This window comes from Mytilus californianus, unplaced genomic scaffold, assembly GCF_021869535.1.
Source record: "Mytilus californianus isolate M0D057914Y unplaced genomic scaffold, xbMytCali1.0.p SCAF_5, whole genome shotgun sequence".
Taxonomy (NCBI): domain Eukaryota; kingdom Metazoa; phylum Mollusca; class Bivalvia; order Mytilida; family Mytilidae; genus Mytilus; species Mytilus californianus.
This window is the reverse complement of record NW_026262701.1, coordinates 116369205-116394476: the sequence shown is the minus strand read 5'-3', so window position 1 is coordinate 116394476 and position 25272 is coordinate 116369205. Positions and strand designations below refer to the sequence as shown.

Sequence of the window (25272 nt, the reverse complement as noted above, 5' to 3'; positions counted from 1 at the left end):
CATATTACCGTCAACAGTTTTCATAGGTCACCTCGATGGTTAATTAGATGGTGTCTAGACAAAAAATACACATGAAATGATACATATTATCGAGTCTGTATCGTAAATTTGTTTATTTTAGACCTTTTTATTATTTGGATATGTTTTAGTATGTTGTAAATCAAATATAAGAATTTGAGTCAAATCGGTGAACATGAATTTGACAGCTTATGCCCCTTTAAGTGTTTAAATTTTTTACTTCTCTAAATACTAGTTCATTCAATGACATCCCTGACAGGATAACAGACAGATGAATAGGGGACTAATGGACAGACACACAAACTGGTTAACAATATGACCTCTACCATTGTAGTTTTGCATGAAAATAGAAACAACTTTAATCTACAAAATAAATATGAAATTTGTTTGTGTTTGTTTTTGATTTTTTTTTATTAAGTGCAATAAAATTATTTGTTCATAGTAAAAACCAATGCCCTCCTATAGTAGATGAATGGTTGATAACTTTGAAAGAGAAGCACTAAAGAGGCTCCTGACTTGACACACAGACACACTAAAACTTGTGGTGGGGTTTAATCCATTTTACCTCTTTAGTATGGCTGTCTCTTTAACATTCATATATAGTATATTGGGCTATTTTCGCGGTTGGTTTTTTTTCCGCTTTTTTGGGGGATAAATGAATATCACGAATAGATTCCACAAAAATTTATGCATACATGTACGTTAGGTTCATTCTAATAGCTATATATCGTTTTGTGAATGATCTATTTTTTCCGGTCGGCAGGTCAATAGCGGTATGTGTTTGTTTGAACAACATTAATGCCAAAGGGCACTATACATACAAGTATTCTATAAAAGGATGTCATAAGTGCTAATTAAACAATGTATATGTATACCCTTTTTATTTAGTGTCAAATAATATAAGAGAGTGAGGTATTCTCAGACTGTTAGGTATTTTATCCTTCTTAATGAGTGTCAAATTATATAATTGTTGTAAGTCTCTCATGATAATTTTATAACCTAATTAGTACATCAAAGGTCCGACAATTTCGTAACTAATCAACCCTAACATTTACAATACATTTGTACACCTGTGACAAATATCTATGTCACCAGAATTTTATTAAATAAGAAGTCATTCAGCAAAGAAATGTTAAACTGTTCTCTGCCTGCCACTTTTTACAACTTTTTAATAGCAACCAATTCAGTATTCGCCAAATATTTAATTAGAAATTAAGAATCCACCAAAATTTTTCGTATACTTTGTTGCCCCTAAATTGCAAAATTTTACACCCGCGAAAAAAACCCGCTATACGGTAATTCAGTAAAAAGGGGATCACTCAAGGGAGATGTAGTGGTATACCTAGATGTAATATAAAAATAACACACAATTTGCAAATCGTGATTTATTTAAATGTATTACATCTGAATACAAAAGAAACTTAACAAGAAAAAAATCTAAATGTAAAGAAACTGAAAAAAAATTATTAAAAAAGCCACTTTAAGAACTGAAATATAAACAGTGTACCATTATAACATTAGACCTGCTTCAAAACTTTTTCACTGGAAAAAAGAAAGAAATGCCCCTTTATCAAATTGCGTAGTGTTGGACTTCTTAAGACATCCAAGTTTTATTATATTTTTAACTGGAATTAAAATCAACTAATACTGAAATGTTATTTTATCTAATCATATAAAACATCATACAGTGTATATACTCCAGAAGACCTTAACTTCATACATCATATTTGAAACCTGAACATTTGAAACCTGAACTACATACATACATGGGTGAAACTGATTTAAAAATTAAATCTCAATCTCATCTTCAATAGACTTTATCATAATTACAATATGAAATAAGCGTTTTATGTTTTAAGATATTTTAACCATTCACATCCCTCTTGGCACATTACAATACTGATGAACCGTATTCCCTTCAGAGTATTAAAAAAAGCCATATAATGACTAGAACTTCACAATCTATAGCAATTGTCATGTTTACATAAAACTGTCTGTTGAGCACTATCACAGCACTATCCTTACATCACAGTCAGCCCTCCGACGTCTGTTCTTCCTGTATCAGATTGCACTAATTTTGGATCTTCATCTGTCCAACCATTTGAGATATATCTTAAAAAGTCAGAAATCACATAGTAAATAAAAAGCTTGCACAACTTTCCAGCTTCAAGCATAGCTTAATAAAAAAAGTTTGTGTAAGATCTATCTTCAATGTGTCAAACACCTGGGTGCTCTTGTGTTAGCCACTCATAATTCAAAGTATCAGAGAACAGGATGTAGGTGTATAACAGATCCCAGAAGAGCACATTGTTACAACTCATCACTTTCAAGCCACTGACCAAATATGAAATTATTCTGTTTTATAGTTTCTGAGAAGAGTATGACAAAAATAATTGTTAGACAATTGGATGGAGAGACAAACAGACTGATATGGTGATTGGTATAAAAAGATAATGACGCATCATCCTGAACATACATGTAATCTTTGTCACTGTATGCTGACTAGACATCGATCTACCTTTAATTTGAAATGATTGAAACACAACTGATGTATCTCAGTACCTACATGGTCAGTTTATATAACACTCAAATCTTAACCCATGTCAGTAATATAGGATACACAGATCTAATACTCTTGGATGTAATCATCCCCATGTATAGAAGGAACAACCAAAAATATATATATTTCACACATGTAGCCTGTCTGCTTTGCGGTATCGGTTTTTTTCTCATTGTTGAAGTTCGTACAGTTGCCTATAATTACTTACATCCACTTCATTTGAACTGTTGTGGATAGTTGTCTCATTGGCAATCATACCACATCTCCTTATTTTTATAATGAAAGAAATAAAATCTGTTGTTTAACTGTACCTCCAGCACCAGGCGGTGCATATCCTCTTCCCATTGGTAACTTTTTATCTTTCTGCAGATTACCCAGAATGCCCTGAAACTGTCCCATCATTCCTCCTGCAAGAATTACCATTGTTAAATTCATAACACAAAGTATGACAGAACACTTTTTTGTTTGTTCCACTTTCTTAGCACTGATTAATTACTATATACACATCTGCTCTACTTTTAAAACAACAACTAACTTTTCCACCTAACATTAAACTTTTTTCAAATTTAATTTTGTTATGAAGAACTTTCAAAATTAAATTTTGTATCACCTGTTTACAACAGTTTAAATGAATGAGTGTAAAACTTACCCTGGACATTTGACTGGCTCCTCTGCTGCTGATGAACAGATGTTGGGAATGTTGGGACACTCCCATTATACTGCATGGACTGTACCATTCTATCCTGGAATTGAGACAGGTTAACCCCAGATTGTCCATTTCTTTCTGGGGCAACACTTGACTGCTGTAATCCTCTTGATATGTCAGCCATTGTCTATAAAAAGATAATTAGGAAATGGAACTAACACTTTTTTCTGTTCTGTTTTGTGTATAAAGATGTAGTAAAACATGATGTTAATGTGTTTACAATTATCTATAAATTTCAAGAAATAGATGGCATCTAATTGCTTCACATAGCATGGAACATAGTAATTTGTTAATGACCTGCGTCAATAATTCAGATGAACAGCAATATAATTTTCTCTTTGACACAAAGTTATTTTGAAAGTTTTTCATAGAATTGTAGTCTTCCAAATGCAGACTTGTGAACATTTTATTGTATGCTCTTTCTCATATAAGAGAAATGAGTATTCAAAGCTTGTAAGATTAATGTATTCTCATTATAGTAAACTGTCTTAAAGCTGCCCTTGTTTTGGCATAATCATTCAACACTTTATGAGAAGAAACAAAAATTTGCATGCAGTGCAGTGCTAAGCATACCCCCATGTTTACTTCAAAGTATCAGAATACATGAAAAAGCATTTGTCAGCAGCTGGACAGAGACATGTAATGTGTGAGTGCTTATAGAAACTGTTCCTAACCTTCTTAATGTATTCTGATACTACACTGCATGCAAATTTTTGTTTTTCTCATAAAATGTTGATTACACTGAGATATTAAAACAAATTCTGTTTGCTCAGAGGTGTTGCAACATGTTAATTTTTTACTAGATTTGAATCACATACTATTTTTTGTGGTTCTTTGACATCTTTCTGCCATGAAGCAGGTGGTGGTGGGGCAAAGGTTGGCTCTGGAGCCATGGCACGTCCTGCAAACTTCTGATCTGTAAGTACAATCATTATAATAATTAAAAAAAACTTATTTGATGGCATTAACTACTATTCTGATTCAAACAAACGCTTTGAACTTTTTCTTTTTTTTCCAAAAATATAATTTTTTACTGAAATACTTAAAAACCTGTTGAAGGCCGTACAATTACCTATGATCTCTGCATTTGAACTTTGTTGGATAGTTGTCTCATTTGCAATCATACCACATCTCCTTATTTTCATACTCTGGTAATATACATTAAAATACAAATCAGAAGATTGATAATATGAAAATAATTCTGAATTTTACCACTACAGTGTTATCCACAATTCTTTACCCCTCTATTCAAATAATTCTCTTAAGGATGTTCGCTCCTCTTGTTTTTGATTTTTTGTCAGATATTCGGAATCCTCTGGTTTTATCCATGTTTTTCCATTAAGAAATTTTGTCCACTAACCCCTACTTTTCTTTTCATAATTTTATTACATATACTTTAAAAAGCCATATTTGAAAACCTTATAAAATCCTTGTTATTTTTTCAATGTTTTTGAAAGAAAAAAGGTGCCAATGTTAAATGTATGAAAAATCTAGAGAGAATCATTTCCCGCCAAATTTTCAATGGCTTATATCTCGAAAACAAGCACAATGACCCTTCATTTTTTTCTGCTTTTTTAGTTCCTTCATTAATATACTATCAATTTATGACAGTCATTCAAAAAGCTTGTTATTTTGAAACAGAGTAGCGAACATCCTTAAGTAGTTTATTATTCTTTACTTCAAAAGAATTTCAATAATCCTTTGACCATTAGTATGAGCAACTGATGTGTGGTATAATTCAGTTGTTTAATTTTGCATACTCCAATTATAAATAAGTTTATACGTGGCAGGATGTTGAGAATGTCCCTATCAGATGCCTAATTCCAGGAAAAGTGGGTCATCCAAATCAAAACATGCACCAGATAGGTGTTTCACCATTAAACTAAAGTGATCCTAAACCAGCTTAATAGCTACAGGCAATAACAACTAGAGGCTCTCAAGAGCCTGTGTCGCTCACCTGTATCTACTGTAATTTTGGAAATGATGTAAAATAAGGTTAAAATCATAATAAATAGTATTAGATACCCTAATAATGATTGAGGCCAAGTTTGGTTTAATTTGGCCCAGTAGTTTTAAATTAAAAGCAGGTCATCCCATTGTAGTCTTACAATAGTTACTGAAGACCCCTTATCATTATTTAAATTAGTTTGTAAGTTTTGACCATTTGAAATTGTTTTTTTTTACAATTTTCCCATAGACTTCTATAGTAAACCCCCATGTTCTATTTTTAGCCATGATGGCCATTTTGGTTGGATTACAGGGTCATCAGATGCATTTTTCAATCAAGATACCCTATTGAAAATTGTGGCTTAGTTTAATTTCTATTTGGCCCAGTAGATTAAGAGGAGAAGACTTTTGTAAAAGATTACAAAAATTTACGAAAAATTGTTAAAAATTTACTATAAAGGGCAATAACTCCTTAAAGGGTCAATTGACAATTTTGGTAATATTGACTTATTTGTAGATTGTACTTTGCTGAACATTATTGCTGTTTACAGTTTATCTCTATCTATAATAATTTTTAAGATAATAACCAAAAACTGCAAAATTTCCTTAAAATTACCAATTCAGGGGCAGCAACCCAACAACGGGTTGTCTGATTGGTCTGAAAATTTCAGGGCAGATTGATCTAAACCTGATAAACATTTTAACCTCGTCAGATTTGCTCTAAATGCTTTAGTTTCAGAGATATAAGCCAAAAACTGCATTTTACCCCCTATGTTCTATTTTTAGCCATGTCGGCCATGTTGGTTAGCAGGTGGGGTTATCGGACACATTTTTTAAAACTAGATACCTTAATGATGATTGTGGCCAAGTTTGGTTAAATTTGGCCCAGTAGTTTCAGAGGAGAAGATTTTTGTAAAAGTTAACAGACGACGACGTACGCCAAGTGATGAGAAAAGCTCACTTGGCCCAGGTAAGCTAAAAAAGTCCTATGCAACTGTTGAATTCTAGGACATAATGACAAAATGACGGACAATGGCTAACACAAAATGCCTGTAATACTGAAGACAGGGGCATGCAAATATTTGAAATCAAAATAAAATTTTGTGTAATCTTTATATTGAAAAGCAAGCCATATGACAAAATTTGTCTTTTTTAAAACTCTATATTAAGTTATATTTCTTTATTATTGTTTATCAAATTCAACAACAAATAATTCATGGATCTATACAACCTTTTAAGATTAGTAGATTCAATCAAATAATTCATGGATCTATACAACCTTTTAAGATTAGTAGATTCAATCAAATAATTCATGGATCTATACAACCTTTTAAGATTAGTAGATTCAATCAAATAATTCATGGATCTATACAACCTTTTAAGATTAGTAGATTCAATCAAATAATTCATGGATCTATACAACCTTTTAAGATTAGTAGATTCAATCAAATAATTCATGGATCTATACAACCTTTTAAGATTAGTAGATTCAATCAAATAATTCATGGATCTATACAACCTTTTAAGATTAGTAGATTCAATTAGCATTTTAACTGTAGAAATTCTCAACTGCCATAGTATAAATGTTTCAAGTGTTACAATTTGTTCAATATTTATTTTTTTACAAACCTGTATTAATAATTTGAGCTACTGGTGCACCACGTCCAATACCAGCTATGGGATTGCCTCGACCAATGCCAGACAGACCAGGAGGTGCCATATTTGGCTGACTGCCACCAAGAGAAGGAAAACTATTTTGGTCTATAATATTAGGGGTTGTCTGAGGTCTAACAGGTACACCAGACCATGGTGCTAAGGATGCTAGGCCTCTTCCTGCTCCTCCGGGTGTCCCACCCATTCCTGTGTAGGCTGAAAAAATAGTTCATTCCATGATTAAAACAGTGACTTAACCACAATATTAATACCTCAATCTGCATCTTCTAAATAAAATTTGAACTAAACAATATATGTACTTGACACTTATCCATGTAACTTTTCACTTATACTTTCAGAAATAAATTTTTTTAATAACTTGACATTTCAAAAGTTCTAGATCTGATGCATGCTTATACGTGTGTAACTCAGTGGTTGTCGTTTGTTGCTGAATATCATTTTTGTTTTTTTGTTCATTGTTTTTTACATAAATCAGGCTGTTAGTTTTCTCGTTTGAATTGATTTACATTTGTCATTTCCGGACCTTTTATAGCTGACTATGCAGTATGGGCGCATTGTTAAATACCGTCAGTGACCTATAGTTGTTAACTTCTATATCATTTGGTCTCTTGTGGAGAGTTGTCTCATTGGTAATCATACAACATCATCTTATTTCTACATTATAAAAAAGACATACAATTAATAAGGTAGGGAAAAGGCATTATTAAAAGTAACAAGGTGAAATTGGATTTCTTTTAGTTTCGTCACTTTTTCTTTCTCTAAAATGACAGATATGAGAATTTTACCCCAAAAACAGGATGTTCAAAATAATATTTACATCATTTTATGCTATTAGCTAGTTGTATTCTGAGAGACTGTTGTTTTATAGATTATCTATGGTTTTGAAGACAAGAAACTTCCTTTAGTTGAAAGACCATAGATATTCTGTTTAACGCTGTTTTCCAAGGCAACCTCAATAACGTTGGCTTATGATGTCATCATGTTCTCACGCTACTCAACTGAGAAAATCCATTCTCAGTTGAGTTGCTTGAGATGGAAAATCATGATACAGAAGATCAAAGCAAAATTAAAGAAAATAGCAATTCATATAAATAATGAAAGAAATACATGCCACATGAATTATGATTACCTGGATTATGTGGTCGCCTTAATGAGGTATATTCTTCATCATCTTCGTCATCATCATCGTCATCACTGTCACCACCTCTGTTTAACGTTGGGGCATATCTATTTGTAGGAGCCTTTAAAAAGAGGAAAATGAATCTGATATCATTAGCAGGTTTAAAAGGGATAATAAATAAGTACACACATTTTAGTACAATATCTCTGTTGGCTATAAATATTTATACTATAAATTAAGAAAAATTGTGCATACATGTATTATTGTGATTGCTTAACACTGGACACACATGGAAAATTAGTTATTGCGATATGAAATGCTGCACAAATATTCCTATCAAAATTTAAAATGTAGTTTATATTTGTGTGAAATCTATCCCTTTGCATTCATAAAAACATCACAATCATTTCTTAATTTATAGTATTTCCAAAACCAATTTGATAATCTTAATTTAAGAAAATAAAAATAAAAACATCCTTTTAAAATTCCAACAGAAATTAGAAGTGTATGTCCTCAAATGTGATGTATTTGAGAGCTTTCTAATCACTAATGACTATACCTAACTAGTCTTGGTTTTATTTAGTTTTTTAACAACTATGTTTGGCACAGTCAACAGCATTATTTGAGCAGTCTCATCATGACAGCTTGGCTAATAATGACTTGACTTAATTTCAGTCAATCATGACAGCTCATCTGGTGATATGACCTTATTCTACTCCGTTTTTTGGTGGGGTTCCTGTTGCTCAGTATTTAGTTTTTTATGTTTTGTTTTGTATACTGTTGTTAGTCTTTTGGTGCTTTTTCTCAATGGCATTGTCAGATTGCCATCTACTTATGAGTTTGAATATCCCTCAGGGCTGTTCCATAAAAACTTACATGGTACTCAGGGAATGCACTTTTATAATGGGGTAACCACCAATTGAGGCAAATTTAGAATTTCAATTACATTTCCACTGTACTTGACAGCCACCCATAGTGATTTCAAAGTGCCTTCCCTGGGTCCCAGCATGTTTTTAAGGAACAGCTCTTAGGTATCATCCGCCTCTCTTCAGTCAATCAAAACAGCTTGTCAGAATTTCAGTCAACTATGACAGACTAAGATAAGACAACAATTCAAACCATCACATAATCTCATCTGATTATGATTTGAAACAATTTCAGTCAATGATAGTGCAATGTATGAGTATGATTGGCACTCATACCACATCTTCTTATATCTATGTATGATGGTGTGTATGGTTTTGTCTTTGAAAATATAATCTATCTAAAGTATACCAGCTTTAATGACAAACTTACAGGTTGAAATGTCTGTTGCTGTGGAGGTCTATTGTCATTCATGGGTCTTCTCGATGGCATTCTGGCTTGTTGGTTCATATCTATTTTCATGGAGGAAGGAGGTAACACCACACATGATACTGAACCTTCTTCACGTATTGGCAGATGTTTTGGTGTTATCTGAACACCATACAATGGACACACACTATCAGAAATGGCATATCTGATAAAAAATATATCAATCATAAATTAAACATGAAGTTACTTTTCTAAAGTTAACAATTGGAAATAAAATTAAACGATACTAATTATCTACGATTGAGGCCAATTAGTAAGACACCATCATCATCAAGGTAAAGCTTACAGAAACATGTGTTAGGCCATAAAAATAAAATTGAGAATGGAAATGGGAAATATATATGTGTTTATGATTTATTTACCCACCCTATTTTATTGCTTCCCTGACATTTCTTTTTTTCAGTATTATGAAAGTGAACCATTGAGTTAGAGCTGTTCCTGAAAATACTATGTACTCCCAGGAAAGGCTATTTTTGTATTACAGTAGAAACATTCAATATTCATATATGGCTGTAACCGGAGAGACCATATGTAAATATTGTCAAGACGACATTTGCAAAACTATTAATGAGACGGATACTGACCTAAAATGTCTGGAATCTATGATCTTATGATGCAAAATGTGGTGTGTCCAAAATGTTACATTATTGTCAAAGATTTGTAAGAATGTGCCGAGAGACGAGGAATTGTCAATTAGCAGACCTTTTTCTGACAGAAAGTTATTGTCTCTAAAGAGGCTCCACGAATCCTATAACTTGCATATGATTGATTTTTGCTTGCTTAACATCTTGTGATGAATAATTCATACATGTTAATTAATATATAGGGATTGACTTGACATTTTTTGTTTATTTACTTACGCATATCTGTTAACTAAGCCAAGGGAGCAAAATTTACACTCTAACTCTTCATGGAAGTCACACCTGAAATCATTAGTAACTGTATAAATCAAGGCTTCCAAAACGGTCATATATGCCGGACATTTGTATAATGTCCGGTAAAAGTCCGGCTGGGCAAAGCATGAAACGATCATCTACTTTTTAATTTTCAAGGCTTTCTTAAGAGACGGTCATTTTAACAAAAATCGTGATCTTTTTGACCCCACCTTTTATCTTTAACAGCCACACATTTTCAGTCATAAAAGTGACATTATCATTAAGTACTATCAAAACAACCCCTACTTTAATACCTTCTCATTTTAATCAAGGCTAATAAGTTGTCGAATAGCTGAAATTTACCTGTTCAGGTGACAGGTAAACTATTTTGAACCGGACATTGATCGGTCTATTTAAAGTTATTTTCTTACATTTCAGCGGTTTGCATCTAATTAATTTAGTCAAAAAGATTTAAATTATCAGAAATACGTTTACAAATATGATTTGATGAAAATATGATTTGATGAAAATATTAAAAAGGTGAAAATGAAAAATCGTCATAACCACCTGTTTGAACCAGAGACATGTCTCTGTTTGAACTAGTACACGTGTGCGCATGTGCACATGTGCGCAGGTGTGAAATTTAATTATGCATCCTAATTTCTTAAAAAAATGCTTAAATTGTCATTGATACCTTTATCTCACGTTCATTTAGAATATTTTCTTGAAGAAATAACGTAGAAATGCTACTAACACTCATTCATGCTTTGCAAACGTACACGGAATTTACGTATCCGTCTCTGGTCCATGTTTTACCATTGTCAAGATAACATCCGGTATTAGATTTAAAAACGAAAGTAAAGTTTTTGACAACGTTATTTTGCACAAATAAAGAGTCTAAGGCAGATATAAGTACGCTGATGTTGCACACTTCGAATGATGCACTGCCAATTTAACAGTTTACGTCAGAACTTCAAATTTGAATCAAAGAAAGTTTAATATCGTTTTTTTTTAATGTCAATCATTGGGATGGCCAACTCGGCAACTGATTACCATAATTGCCCTTTGTTTATCTTGTCTTCAGAGATTAAAATCGGGATAATATATAAAATGTCCGGCTGGCTAAAAATAATTTTGGAAGCCCTGGTATAAATTCATCTTTTTTCATAACACAATAAAATGCTCCGCAGGGCGCAGCTTGATACGACCGCAGAGGTCGAACCCTGAACAGTTGGGGCAAGTATGGACACAACATTCAAGCTTGATACAGCTTTGCATTTGGATTGTGATTAAATATTTGACACAGCATAAATTTCTGACACAGAATGAATGTGGTCTAAGAACTTAAAAATTTCAAATTGGAAATTCACCTATTATGGTCCAATATCCAAAATCTAAATACATGGTTAGATTCAGCATATCAAAGAACCCCAAGAATTCAATTTTTGATGAAATCAAACAAAGTTTAATTTTGGACCCTTTTGACCTCAATGTGGACAAAGTTGATAACGGGGCCCAAAAATCAAAAATCTAAATACATGGTTAGCTTCAGCATATCAAAGAACCCCATATATTTAATTTTTGTTGAAATCAAACAAAGTTTAATTTTGGACCCAGATTTGGACCAACTTGAAAACTGGGCCAATAATCAAAAATCTAAATACATGTTTAGATTCAGCATATCAAAGAACCCTAAGAATTCAATTTTTGTTAAAATCAAACTAAGTTTAATTTTGGACCCTTTGGACCTTAATGTAGACCAATTTGAAAACGGAACCAAAAATTAAGAATCTAAATACACGGTTAGATTCGGCATATCAAAGAACCCCAATAATTCAATTTTTGATGAAATCAAACAAAGTTTAATTTTGGACCCTTTGGACCTCAATGTGGACCAATTTAAAAACGGGGCCCAAAATCCAAAAACTAAATACACGGTTAGATTCAGCATATTAAAGAACCCCAAGAATTCAAGAATAAAACCCCATTGAAATTGGTCAAGAAATAAGCAATTTATAGGAAGTATCTTCTTTTGCACAATACTGTGCAATTAAATATTTCTTGCTATTGCGCAATACTGTACAATTGACAATTTCTTGATATTGCGCAATATTGTGCTATTGGATATTTCTTGCTATTGCGCAATACTGTGCAATTGAAGATTTCTTGCTATTGCGCAATACTGTGCAATTGAAGATTTCTTGCTATTGTGCAATACTGTGCAATTGAAAATTTCTTGCTATTGCACAATACTTTTTATATAATAATTTACACATCCTGTTTGGTGTGTATCTCCTACCATATCATTATTATTTGCTTTTAAATATTAATCAGAAATAACCAACTTAAAATGGAAAATTTTAAAAGAAAAAAAAAGGAAAAAAAGAAAAAAAAAGGAAAAAAAAAAAAATCCCCTCCCCCCAAATTTTTTGAACCCCCTTATGATTCATCACCCCCAAACTCAATCCCAGCCTTCCCTTTGTGGTATGGTACCTTGCAGTACAATTTCAGAGAGATCCATACACTTGAACACAAGTTATTGTCTGGAAACTAGAAAAATGTGTTTTTTGGCCCCTTTTTGGCCCCAAATTCCTAAAATATTGAGGCAATTACCCCCATCATCAATCCCAGCCTTCCCTTTGTGGTATTGTACCTTGCAGTACAATTTCAGAGAGATCCATACACTTACACACAAGTTATTGTCCTGAAACTAGAAAAATGCTTGTTTTTTGCCCCTTTTTGGCCCCTAATTCCTAAAATATTGAGGCAATTACCCCCATCATCAATTCCAGCTTTCCCTTTGTGGTATGGTACCTTGCAGTACAATTTCAGAGAGATCCATACACTTGAACACAAGTTATTGTCTGGAAACTAGAAAAATGCTTATTTTTGGCCCCTTTTTGGCCCCCAATTCCTAAATGTTTCGGCAATTACCCCCAAACTCAATTCCAGCTTTCCCTTTGTGATATGAAACCTTGTAGTACAATTTCAGAAAGATCCATACACTTACACACAAGTTATTGTCATGAAACTAGAAAAATGCTTGTTTTTTGCCCCTTTTTTGGCCCCTAATTCCTAAAATTTTGAGGGAATTACCCCCAAAATCAATCCCAGCATTCCTTTTGTGATATGGAACCTTGTGGTACAATGTCAGAGAGATCCATACACTAACACACAAGTTATGTCTGGAAGTTACAAAAATGCTTATTTTTGGCCCCTAATTCCTTTACTGTTGGTACCATAACCCCCAAAATCAATCCCAACCTTCCTTTTGTGGTATTGAACCTTGTGGTAAAATTTCATAGAGATCCGTGCACTTAAACTAAAGTTAGAGTGCGAAAACCAATGTGTCTTCGGACGACGACGACGACGACGCCAACGTCATACCAATATACGACCACAAAAATTTTTTTGCGGTCGTATAAAAATAATTCTTATCACAGTTAAGGAATACATTGAAGACAGGTTGGCAATGAAATTTGAAAAAAAAAGAAATAAGTGCTATTCCATAAAATTAATGTGGGAGAGAGAGAAGGGAAGTTTGATTTTTTTCCATGAGTTATATGTCATTTATAGATGTTTTTCCATTTGATGTATGCACTATATCTCAAGTATGCTAGTGGGGGGTTTTGAAAGTAATTTCTTACCCTCAAATTTCCATTTTAATGGAATAAACCAACTGATTTATTGCTTGTTGGTTTTTTAACATTCAGATGAAGTCATTTATAAAATAAATGCTGAGAATTTTAACTATAAGGATTCTTTTTATAATTACCTGGTTTTTGGTTCAAAATCCCATGTATGTGCTGTCATTAAATCTATCACTTGTGTTTCTGACACAGAATGTCCTATATGTCCAAATAAATCCTGAACTAGTCCCTCTAAATTATATACCCTCCTCAGTCTATTGGCATATCCTAAACAAGCTTTATCATGGACCCAGTTTAAACAATATTCTAGTTCTTCAACATCTGTTCCCTGTAAATAAAATATTAAATAATTCATACAGTGACTTTCTCACTTCATGCAATATTTTATACTTGTTTTGGCATTTTTTGGCAAAATAAAAAACTTAAGATTTTTTATAAAATCACTATTAAATATATATATAGAACCAACAAGATATACTGTGAGCTATTACTCACTCATTATGCCACCCCCTTTTAAGAATTCAGTAAACTCTAGTTCCTAAGAAAAATGTGAGGAAAATTTCATGCATGACCATTATGTGTATTATGTCTCATTGGCACTCATACCACATCTTCTTATATCTATTAAAAAATATTTAGGTATTCAATAAACAAGAAGTTGATGGGAAATGAATATGAAAATACACCAATCAGTATAGCATTCTCTCATTACGCTTGATACCAAATTTCAGGAAGCTCTAATTTGAAGTTCATGAGAAAAATTATCAATCTTTTTATTTTCTAAAAGTTCTAATGTGGTTCATATATTCTATTGAAATAAATTTTACACATAAAAATGTCAATTAAGGTCAAAAATAAAATTTGAATTATTTAATGTTGCCTACCTACACACCAAAAAAGCAGCCTACCCAAAATATTTTATGACACAAATCGTTTCAAATATTTTTTTAAAGATTTTTTCCTGCTCTTTTCCTGTCTAAAACATGTAGCTTATGTTGTTGACAAAAAAAATAATAAAATCCCTACCTACCTACTCAACTGTACAAGGCACGGGGAGGCAACTTCAAACAAAGAATTTTTTAGGGGATCCTAATTTACAAGAATTTCAGTAGCAAACATAACATATTTTTCTTTGTTCAATTCTTTTCTTTATCTAGCAAAGATAATATCAGATTATTGCATAAAAATTTTCATATCAGATGTATTAATATTATCAGCCCTAGGTGGTCAAGATATCAGCCCAAGAACCGTAAAAGCTCAAATGTACTTATATTTTCTACAGATTTTACACTGATATTTTTGAACAGACAAACTGTATTAAAACATTTTAGACAGATCTTACTCATCAAAACAGTTTAAGGTTTTTGCTGTACTTTCATAGAGCATACCAAAGTTTTAAAAATTTAGATTAAATGCTTTTATTGTACAAATAGTTTTGTATTTTTCATTATACATGTATATTTTCATGTTTCCTAATATTTAGCTTTCTCCCAGCTTTGTTACTTTTTTTCATTGAAAACATGCCATTTAGGTATATTTTCCTGAATTTGCAGAGTGATGATGAATTGCCATTTGATAACTTTATGGACAAGCATTCGATAATAATGGCAAGCAGTTAATAAATTTTTCAAATCAGCCTGCTAAGCACCATTTTGCAGAATACAGGATTTGCACAAATTTAATTCTACTGTAAAAATTATAAATTATTTACTTGTATTTGATAAGCAAAATATTTTGTTTGTAATTCATTTATCGTTTTTTAATAAAAGTATATAGCATTAGCATGACTAGAGAACCTTTACCTTTCATTTGTCAGAAAACTGCACTTGTCTCTTCTAGGAAAAGAAAGAATATGGGATTGATGTCCATGAGATCAAATCTACATGTACTAAAATTAGATTGTTTTGTACAGTCTGTTGTTGTGTTGAGCAGTTGCACCACTGTCCATGGTGGAGGGTTGGGCACTCGCTAACATGTTCAGGCCTGCCACATTCTGTATGTGCCTGTCCCAAGTCTGGAGCCTGTAATTCAGTGGTTGTCGTTTGTTGCTGTTTATCATATTTGTTTTTTGCTTATTGTTTTGTACATAAATCAGGCCATTACGTTTTCTAATTTTAATTGTTTTACAGTTGTCATTTCCGGTCTCTTATAGCTTGCTGTGCAATATGGGTTTTTCTCATTGATGAGAGCCGCAAGATGACCACAGTTGTTAACTTCTATGTCATTTGGTCTCTGATGGAGAGTTGTCTCATTGGCAATCATACCAAATCTTCTTATTTTTATAATGTAGGAACTCTTTGTAATGTATCAAATGTCATTCTTATAAATGTTAAATATCACACAAGTTCAAAACATGTTTTCCCAGAGTTTGACTTCTTCATTATCTTTTAAGTAGTTCCCTAATTATGATCAACAAAGGTCTGGTAATGTTTTTCCCTTCACATGTGATTTTCTAGCACTGAGATTTTTTGTAAGTTAATCCAAGGTTAAAAGTATCTAAAGAACTTTACCTGACCAAATTCTTAATATTATCTAATTATCTATATTCTATTAGGTCCAAACTCATACATGCAAATAAACCATCCTTACCATACAATAAAAGGGAGGATACTCTGGTTTTTCACCATTTGGATTTACAAAGTTTTCCAACTGAATCCAAAGTCCACGATAATTAGCATCAGACTTTTCAAATCTCTCGATAGGAATTTTATGGGTGTCCTCACCTAAAACAAATAAAATTTATAATGGAGGGAAGAAGGTTTACAATTGTTTTAACCAATCACAGTCAGATGTTTTCAATTTATTACATATTTGTTATAGCACCATTGCCATTGATTGTATCACACATACAATTTACTTGTAATTACTATTAGGTATATAATCAGCGTAGGACACAGCCAGTCGCCAAACTTTGATTGGGCGATTAGAAATGTCAAAAGATGGATAGTAACTGGCCCAAAAATAAATCATTGGGCGAGTGCATTAGTGCATATCATTCTCAAAATCATAGTTACTCCTATCAAAACCCACCCCAACTTCGGAACACCCATTGTCGGAAAGCCTCTGGTCACACCGTTAAAACGTGCTAGTGCATTAGAATATTAACATGGGGAATACAAACAACATCGTGACATGTGCTTGTTTAGTGGGTCAAACAAGGTTTTCCAGTCAATGGTGGCCGCTAAACTATTGGTGTTTTATATAGGATAGCGACAGTCATTGACAGTAAAACCTCGTCTGACCCACTAAAAAAAACAAGGGCAAGGGAATTCTGAAAAGAACTCCATACACGGATACAACTGATAAGCCGTCAAAATAATTTTCATACGAGTGTAGATAGTAAACACCCAAGGACAGAAACAAGTGCCTGTGGCAGTGACATAAGAAAATATTACGTTTATAAAATGTCTTTTGATTTTGTTTTGCATTGACACTTTGGACATACAACCTGTTGAAATGACTGACCGAATAAAATAACGCGAAAATTCCCGTGCTATTTTTAGATCAATTCGCAGAAACTTGTTTAATTTTGAACGCAACTGCAAAATTTCCTCAGTGAAAGACAGGAAATCACTATGCAACCGAAACGGTAATGGAACTTCACTTCTAGCTACTCTCTCATGGAATGAGAAGTCAATTTTCCAATTCAAAATCCTAGATTAGGCACTGGACAGTGATGATGAATTCAGTGACAATGAAGACTATGGGAATGAGTTTTTTTTTAGGTTTATGTGTCGGGAAGGTTGAAGAATTAAGAACATCTATTTATGTTGCTTTATTGTCATTTTTATGGCTCAACACCGAAAAAAATTTGAGTAAAATAATTGGGCTACCAATATGCATTTTGGGCCTGTGAAGTAATTTTTGCACTCGCCCCCGACTGTCCTACACTGTATAATAATTACTGAAACGTTGCAGATACATCAGATATTTTTGCTGTTTTTAATATTAGATAAAAGTATGTTTCTGAAAAAGGAAAGTTGAGGGGAATAAATCAAAGCTTTTGTTGTTCTACTGGGGGAAGTCTGTAATTCATGGAAAATAATAAAGGAAGCAATTATCATATTGGTGTTACCCTATAACAAATGCCTTGCACTTATGAAATTTCAGCCAATACAACTAATGTTCAGGTTAACAAATCCAGCATCAGAATGGAAAACTGTGAAGGACTCAGAGCAGAACACTGACAAATATATTTACATGTATTACAAATATTTTCAATTTCAAAATGGATCAAAGTACTTAAAATACATAGAATAATGGAAAATGTAGATAACTTACTTTTACTCTTGCACTCATATCTGTACCCAGTAGGAATTCTTCCTGTAATTATCAAAATACATCATTATCATTAACTTATTTTTTTTTTCTCTTACATCTGTCATTTCAAAGAATTAACTAGTGTTGATTATATGGTGGTAACCCTTGACATCACTAAAATAATTACCTGTCTCAATGAATCTATGAAGTGTCTTGGTTATCCCTGATTTAATGCTATATAGTATTTATATACTTAAACATTACATGTATTGCTCTCTTAAATGCCGGTCATGACCCTGCAAGAATTCCCCTAGAAACCACGAGGGGGCTACTAGTATGAGAAAGTAATTAAAATTTTGCAGTTTAATATAGGGAATAAAAAATTTGCCACTCAATTTTGATAAAATTGCTTTGAAGTAATGGGAGAAATAATTGTGTCCCCGTTCCTGTCAAGAGTAAAGTACACCTGACGGAATTATGCAACAAAAATCTTCATATTGTGGTTTATTTGATAGACATTGAAAAAATATTGGAGAATTATAAAGATTTTTTTATATTTATCATATTGGTGTCATGTTACAGGCTATTATGTAATAAATTAAAGAATAAACAATTTTCCTAAGTTTGAGTAGATATCTTCATAATATTGGCTGCAAAGATGTATCATATGACAGACAGTGTTAGATTGTGCAGTTTTATTCCATTTTTTTCATTAAAAGTACAGTTGACCCTTCATTTATTATCATTTTAACTGTATAAAGTGTGTGTAATCTAATACCGAAGCAACAAAATGATGCAAAAAGGCAATTTTGGACCCTGAAATATAGCCATCAATTAAACTGATCAAATCTGTAGTAAGCTTGAAATATCGTTACGGTCAATCAGTTCTAGATTTGTACTTGAAAGTAATAGTAATTTTATATGAGATGGTGAATTAAAAGTCAGCTAAATTTTGACAATTTTCATCAAAATAGTCAATATTTTTAGAGAGAGTGTTCCATTTCCTTATTATAAAAATAAGCTTGTTTGTTGCAGGACTTGCTGATCAAATTTTTCATTCCAAATATATTCAATTTTTGCACAAAAAAAATGGCAAACTATAGCATATTTATTGTTTCTATTATAACATTTCCTTTATCAGAAAGTTTTTTTATAGCTAAAAAGTTGTATGGGTTGAAGAAAAATTCTTTTGAGACTTCTTTTGTCAAATATGAGTTTTGAATGAAAATATGCTCTTTTCATGTGAAGGGGTGGCCTCTTGTTCCTGTCTATAAAATGCACAGAATAATGACTTACATCAAAAACATTTTGATTTTATTGAAGATAAATGATTTCTTTCAGAAAATAACATGATTTTTCTTCTTTTTGTTTCATCAATGTAATAGCACCAATCTCACAGGGGAGATAATCTCCATCGTCTAATAATTTCCTGGCTCGATGAATCTATGTAGTGTCTTGGTTTTTTCTGATTTAATGCTGTAGTCATTAGCACCAATCTCACAGGGGAGATAATATCCATTGTCTAATAATTACCTGATTTAATGAATCTATGTAATAGCACAAATCTCACAGGGGATATAATCTCCATCATCTAATAATTACCTGGCTCAATGAATCTATGAAGTGTCTTGGTTATCCCTGATTTAATGCTGTATTCAATAGCACCAATCTCACAGGGGAGATAATCTCCATCATCTGTCTTACACAATGTCTGTATGTTCAGTAGGTAAAACTTTTCACTTGCCAATACTGTTAAAAAAACATTTGTGTTTATAGTGGAATTCTAAGTATTCTGTATTATGTCTTCAGTTATACATTTTAACAAACAATTATGAAAATACATGTCTTCCGATAAGTTACTAATTTCAGTAGAATTTGGATTGCAACTAGCTTTTACATGTTTTTAATATCATTATAAACAGGCTAAGATGTAAAATAAATTCATTTACTGTAAATTCAGAAATTATTGCGAGGTTTTTATTAATGCGAATAATGCGACTGGGTAAGTATCGAAATAATAAGAACTCACATTCTAATATCTGATACATGTATCTGTATGCAGCTTTACCAGAAATCGCAATAATTCATATCGTATTTTGGTCCATTCTTCAAAAATCGCAATAGTAAATGCATGCAATAATTTCTGAATTTACAGTATTTCATTAATTTTTTTCAGTGAAACTAAAATGACAGATTCTTTGATCTAAACTGGTGACACTGACTGAGGGTGGGGCCAAAGAGTTTATGTAAATCTCTAATGCTCAAACAACTTAATACCAAATATCCTTTACTTAACAAAAGTGGTTCCCCTTAAAATGACCTTCCACAAATGTTAACATGTACACTATACAACGTTTCAAAGTCAATAGACTATATCTGAAGAGATGGGGTCAAAACATTTCAATGGTAATGAGATGTACAAATGCTAAAATTACTGCTTACCAAATATCATATACTAATGATTTACCATTAGTGGTTTCCCTTTAACTTACCTCATTGCAAACTTTAACAAATTGTTGACACCCAATGCCTATGCTGAAAACAGCAAGCATGTCTTGCTTAAAATGGAAGGCAAGATAAAATTATGACATTTTGCACCTGGTTATCTCAATGTTACAACAGTATGCATGTTTGCAGAAATATTTTATAAAATGTAGAAAACTAGAAATACACATTAAAAAAAAGAAATGAAAGATTAAATCTTACATTTTCCTGTTGGCCATTGTGATTTTACACAATTCCTTTCTTTCGTTCTTCTCTTCTGTAATTCTGCAAACTCATCTCTTCTTTCCTACAATTATATTTAATAAACAGTATACAAAATAAAGGATATCATTCAAATATACAGCATTATACAGTAAATTCAAAGGTTGTGATAATTAATCAGTGTGTTTGAGGTTTTGGGTTTATAGAGTAATAATTCTTATATGATTTGCATATTAGAGAATACGTTGATATGATTGGTTGAGAGGACTTCCGGTAGTTGTTCTTGACGTTGTTTATTTTTCGATAGACGACGTTGACCGAACTTCTTTTCGTAACCAATGTAAACAAGATGGCGGCGATAATGACACAATCCGGATTGACGTTAACAAAATTTATTTTCAATCCGCGTTAATAGTTAAATCAAATAATAAACACAAACCATTCGTTTCAATGATAATAAGATTTTTTGTAGTTTATTTTTCATCAGATTGGAAATTTCATGGAGTACATATTTTTGCGTTAACCAACAAATAAATTCATGCGCCAGGCCTATTCAATGACACAAATATACAATTTACGTGTGATAGAGGTTACGAGTGTGGAAATATAAATTCCTTATCTCCAATTTTAAAGAATTATAAGGATATAACGCCTTTTTAAAGGAATTTATTGGTGTATAAACTGTACCAAGTCACTCACAAACATATCATAAAAGTCCTTCGGACTTTTATTTGTTTGTGAGTGAATTGGTCGAGTTTATACACAAATAAATTTCTTTGAAAAGGCGTTTAATCCTATAATATGGCCTTCTAGCGCTGTATTTTGTGGGTCATCCCATTTTGCTGGTCAAAAGACTTTCCTTACACGTCCTATTTCCAAATTTCCAACCAGCCTAGATTACTTGGTTTTATACAGACGTTACTCATACCTGAAAATGTTCTTTTAATATTCATATACTGCATATAATCATGAAACTAATAAGAAACAAAACAGGTAGGTGTCATGTGACAAAATTTGTACATGACTCTGCTTAGATCTCTGGAAAAGTCCATTTTTACAAAATGTTTCATTTTTGTTAACCCTTTCGCCGATGAGTCCCGGTTTACCGGGATTCACGTTTCAGACAGCTGACGATGAGTCCCGTTTTACCGGGATCGGAATACCTCTTTTATATTTCCCACTCAAAACAGTGCAAACACAAGTTATCTTTCTTTGTTGAATACCCGGATGAAAGTGTAAACATGGCGCTTCCGTTTGTTGAAAACCGTGTCAAAATCAGAGGAAATTTACAGAATTTACGAGAATTTGAAATGAGGGAACATTTTTTTTGAAAGAATATGGAAGAATTGAAGCCAAACTAGTATACTTTTTTGACATAAAATGTCGTTTTATGTACAAAACACTTGGAATGGACATCGTTCAGTGTAAGGAATTTGTACAGCCTCATTAAATTTTCAAAATTTTTCCGTTTTGGGTTAAAAAATTACGATTTTGGGTCAAAGAGCAGAATTTTGAGAATTTCACCTAGATTATGCCGAAAATTTGAAAATTTGAAAATTTTATGAAGAAAAAATTATCAAAACATGAACAAAACTGTGAACATGGTGTAAGTGAATAAAATAAAAACACAAATAACTACAGACAAGTTTTTATTGACATTTATTATGAAGATCTCCCACTTGAGTAATAGTAGCCAGGGAAGCCATCGTCTCAGAGTAGCTTCTGTCTGGGCAGCTACAATGTATCGGTGAAAGGGTTAAGCTGTTAAAATAGTTCATAGATTTTGATATTAGTTTTGTACTGGTAAAAACAGCTTACTACATGTGATTTTACCCTGTTTTTGTTTACTATAACTTATAGATAACAATGTCCTGGTATTATCCTGTCTGTTTTTGTCTACTATAACTTAATTACAGATAACAATATCCTAGTATTGTCCTGTCTGTATTTGACTACTATAACTTACAGATAACAATGTCCTGGTATTGTCCTGTCTGTATTTGACTACTATAACTTACAGATAACAATGTCCTGGTATTGTCCTGTCTGTATTTGACTACTATAACTTACAGATAACAATGTCCTGGTATTGTCCTGTCTGTATTTGACTACTATAACTTACAGATAACAATGTCCTGGTATTGTCCTGTCTGTATTTGACTACTATAACTTACAAATAACAATGTCCTGTTATCATCCTGTCTGAATTTGTCCCCTTCTGCTTTTACTTACAGATAGCAATGTCCTGGTGTTATCCTGTCTGTATTTATCTCCTTCTGCTCCTCTCATTTTCGCCTTGTACTCTTTAGATATTTTTTCAAATCGTTCTTTTTCTTTTTCTGGTAAAATCTGGATAAAAAGCACATATCAAACTCAAAGCAAAGTTTCAACACTTGAATGTCTTTATTCTGAAATATTCAATTTTTTCCCCAAAGAAAATGAACTATCAATCTGCAGTGAGTCCTGAGGTCAAATTAAATCTCCAAGGAACAATTTTAATGTATAATGTACATGTCATAAATTCAGAGGCACAATGTTTATAGTAAGGCCAAAAAAAAATATATGTCTGTTTACGGTTACCCGTCCAACCCTACTTTTGAGTGCCGACCCTAAGTCATTTTATTTCCGTCATAAAGTGAAAAATAAACTGAACTCGTGTCAAAAGCAAAGTTAGTGTGCCAATAATCTAAATCAATTGCCTGATAAATCCCAATGTTCACAATCGTGAATATGACAGCTGTTTTAAGGAAATTCGCGACTCGTGTGATGAAATAAACACTTTGCTGCCATTTTTTTCCAACCAATAACCAAGGGAAATAATCCAATCATTAAAATTAACGGTTAAAATCGGCCCATGATCAACTCGGACCACGACAAGACGAAACCGCATGACTCAAAATCATGTCACAAAAAATAAAAATGAAAAAATAAAATAAAATGGAAATACCGACCTACCTACCCTATTTTTTTAAAGTATGTAACCTTAAACAGACATATATTTTTTTTGGGCCTAATAAAAACATTTTAGTTACATGTACAATGCACAACATACTTCATCTACAAACTTAAAAGACCACTTTTGAAAACTACCATTCACTTAATAAGATGGTAAAATTATTTTCTTTCCATTTTCAATAATTACATGCTCAGGAGCCTTTTATAAACTTTATTTTCTTTACTTGGGAAATTATATTTTTCCCCAGTATTGCTCTTGATAGCAATGTTCTTTTTGTTCAACCACTAGCTTAATGCTAAAAATCGTCACCAAGCATTTTGTAAAACCGAGAGCAAACATATTTGACAGGTCTCACTAATTAGAGATAAGCTGCGTCAAGAAATGACAAAAACAGCAAATAATCAACTGTTATTGATTGACTTTTTCTATAAATTTATTGTTTTCATAATATATAAACTTTCTTGTCGCTAAATTTGTCTTCTTGCTTCTTGTCTCTAATTTTTTCTTCTTGTCACTAATTGTTTTCTTCTTGTCGCTAATTAGTGAGACCGTATTTGACTGACAAAAACAACTTTGATAAATGGCCACTAAACCAAACTATATGAAGGTAAATGATTTTGAAAAGACTTCTTGGTGTTTTTATTTTGAAGGAAATGAAACCTTTTCCCTTGAGAAACAGCTGATGTTTATCTAGCCATTTCAATTTGTTTGGTCATACAAACCTTGGCGAACAGACCACGGGTGAATGTGTTTAGTGGGATGACATTTCCCATGCCATCAGATCATATGATAAAGTGACTACAATTTTTAATAACAGTGCTTCAAAAAATTATGTTTGTTAGTGTTACTTGTTTTAAGTATTCTTCATGTGCTTCTTATATTGCCAAGTTTTATGTGTTTGTAAAACTCTCAGAAGAGTTTATGCTCTGTGTATTTGTTTAAACCATATCGACTTTAAAAAAACATTTGATATGCATTATTAAAGAAATTATCGTCACCTTCCATCGTGGATGAGCAATGGGAACAATATCTGCCATTCCATGAGGGAAAACTCGACCTTCCCGCTTCAGCTGTGGTTCGAGTTCTTTCATATAGAAATAAAAAGCATTTTTAACTTGTTTCTTCGGCATGTCGTCTCATTAATTGTTTGAAACAACGTAAAATTTAGTGTCTTTTCTCTGTTCATCAATTACTTCCCGCGAATCCGAAATTTTAATTTGGAAGACTTTTAACGAAACGAAAGTATTTCCGACAAAGCTAAATTAAATAAAACATTTTCGAGCGTGGAACGTGTTATTAGCCACAATCATTAGCACACAATAGCTCAGCATTATTACTTAAGCTGTCTTCCTCTTTCATATCAAATTAATGAATATAAGGAATCGGTTGATAATATGACATATTAAAAAATAAAAACAACATGTTATAAATTCCAAGCGTCCGAAGC

At 32.4% G+C, this 25272-nt stretch overlaps 1 protein-coding gene across 1 annotated transcript; it reads right to left on the bottom strand.

Moving 5' to 3' along the window:
* Positions 1 to 1388: 1388 nt before the first annotated feature.
* LOC127700742 (protein maelstrom homolog) lies at positions 1389 to 25050 on the bottom strand. The gene is made up of 15 exons (XM_052204390.1): positions 24824 to 25050; positions 23102 to 23218; positions 20870 to 20954; positions 19766 to 19912; positions 18185 to 18226; positions 16493 to 16626; positions 14029 to 14231; positions 10239 to 10301; positions 9322 to 9523; positions 8035 to 8146; positions 6861 to 7100; positions 4103 to 4200; positions 3228 to 3411; positions 2890 to 2985; positions 1389 to 2130 (listed from the first exon to the last, which is right to left on the bottom strand). Exons 1-15 carry the CDS (start codon positions 24953 to 24955, stop codon positions 2090 to 2092), a joined length of 1896 nt encoding a protein of 631 aa, XP_052060350.1. The 5' UTR covers positions 24956 to 25050; the 3' UTR covers positions 1389 to 2089.
* Positions 25051 to 25272: the final 222 nt, after the last annotated feature.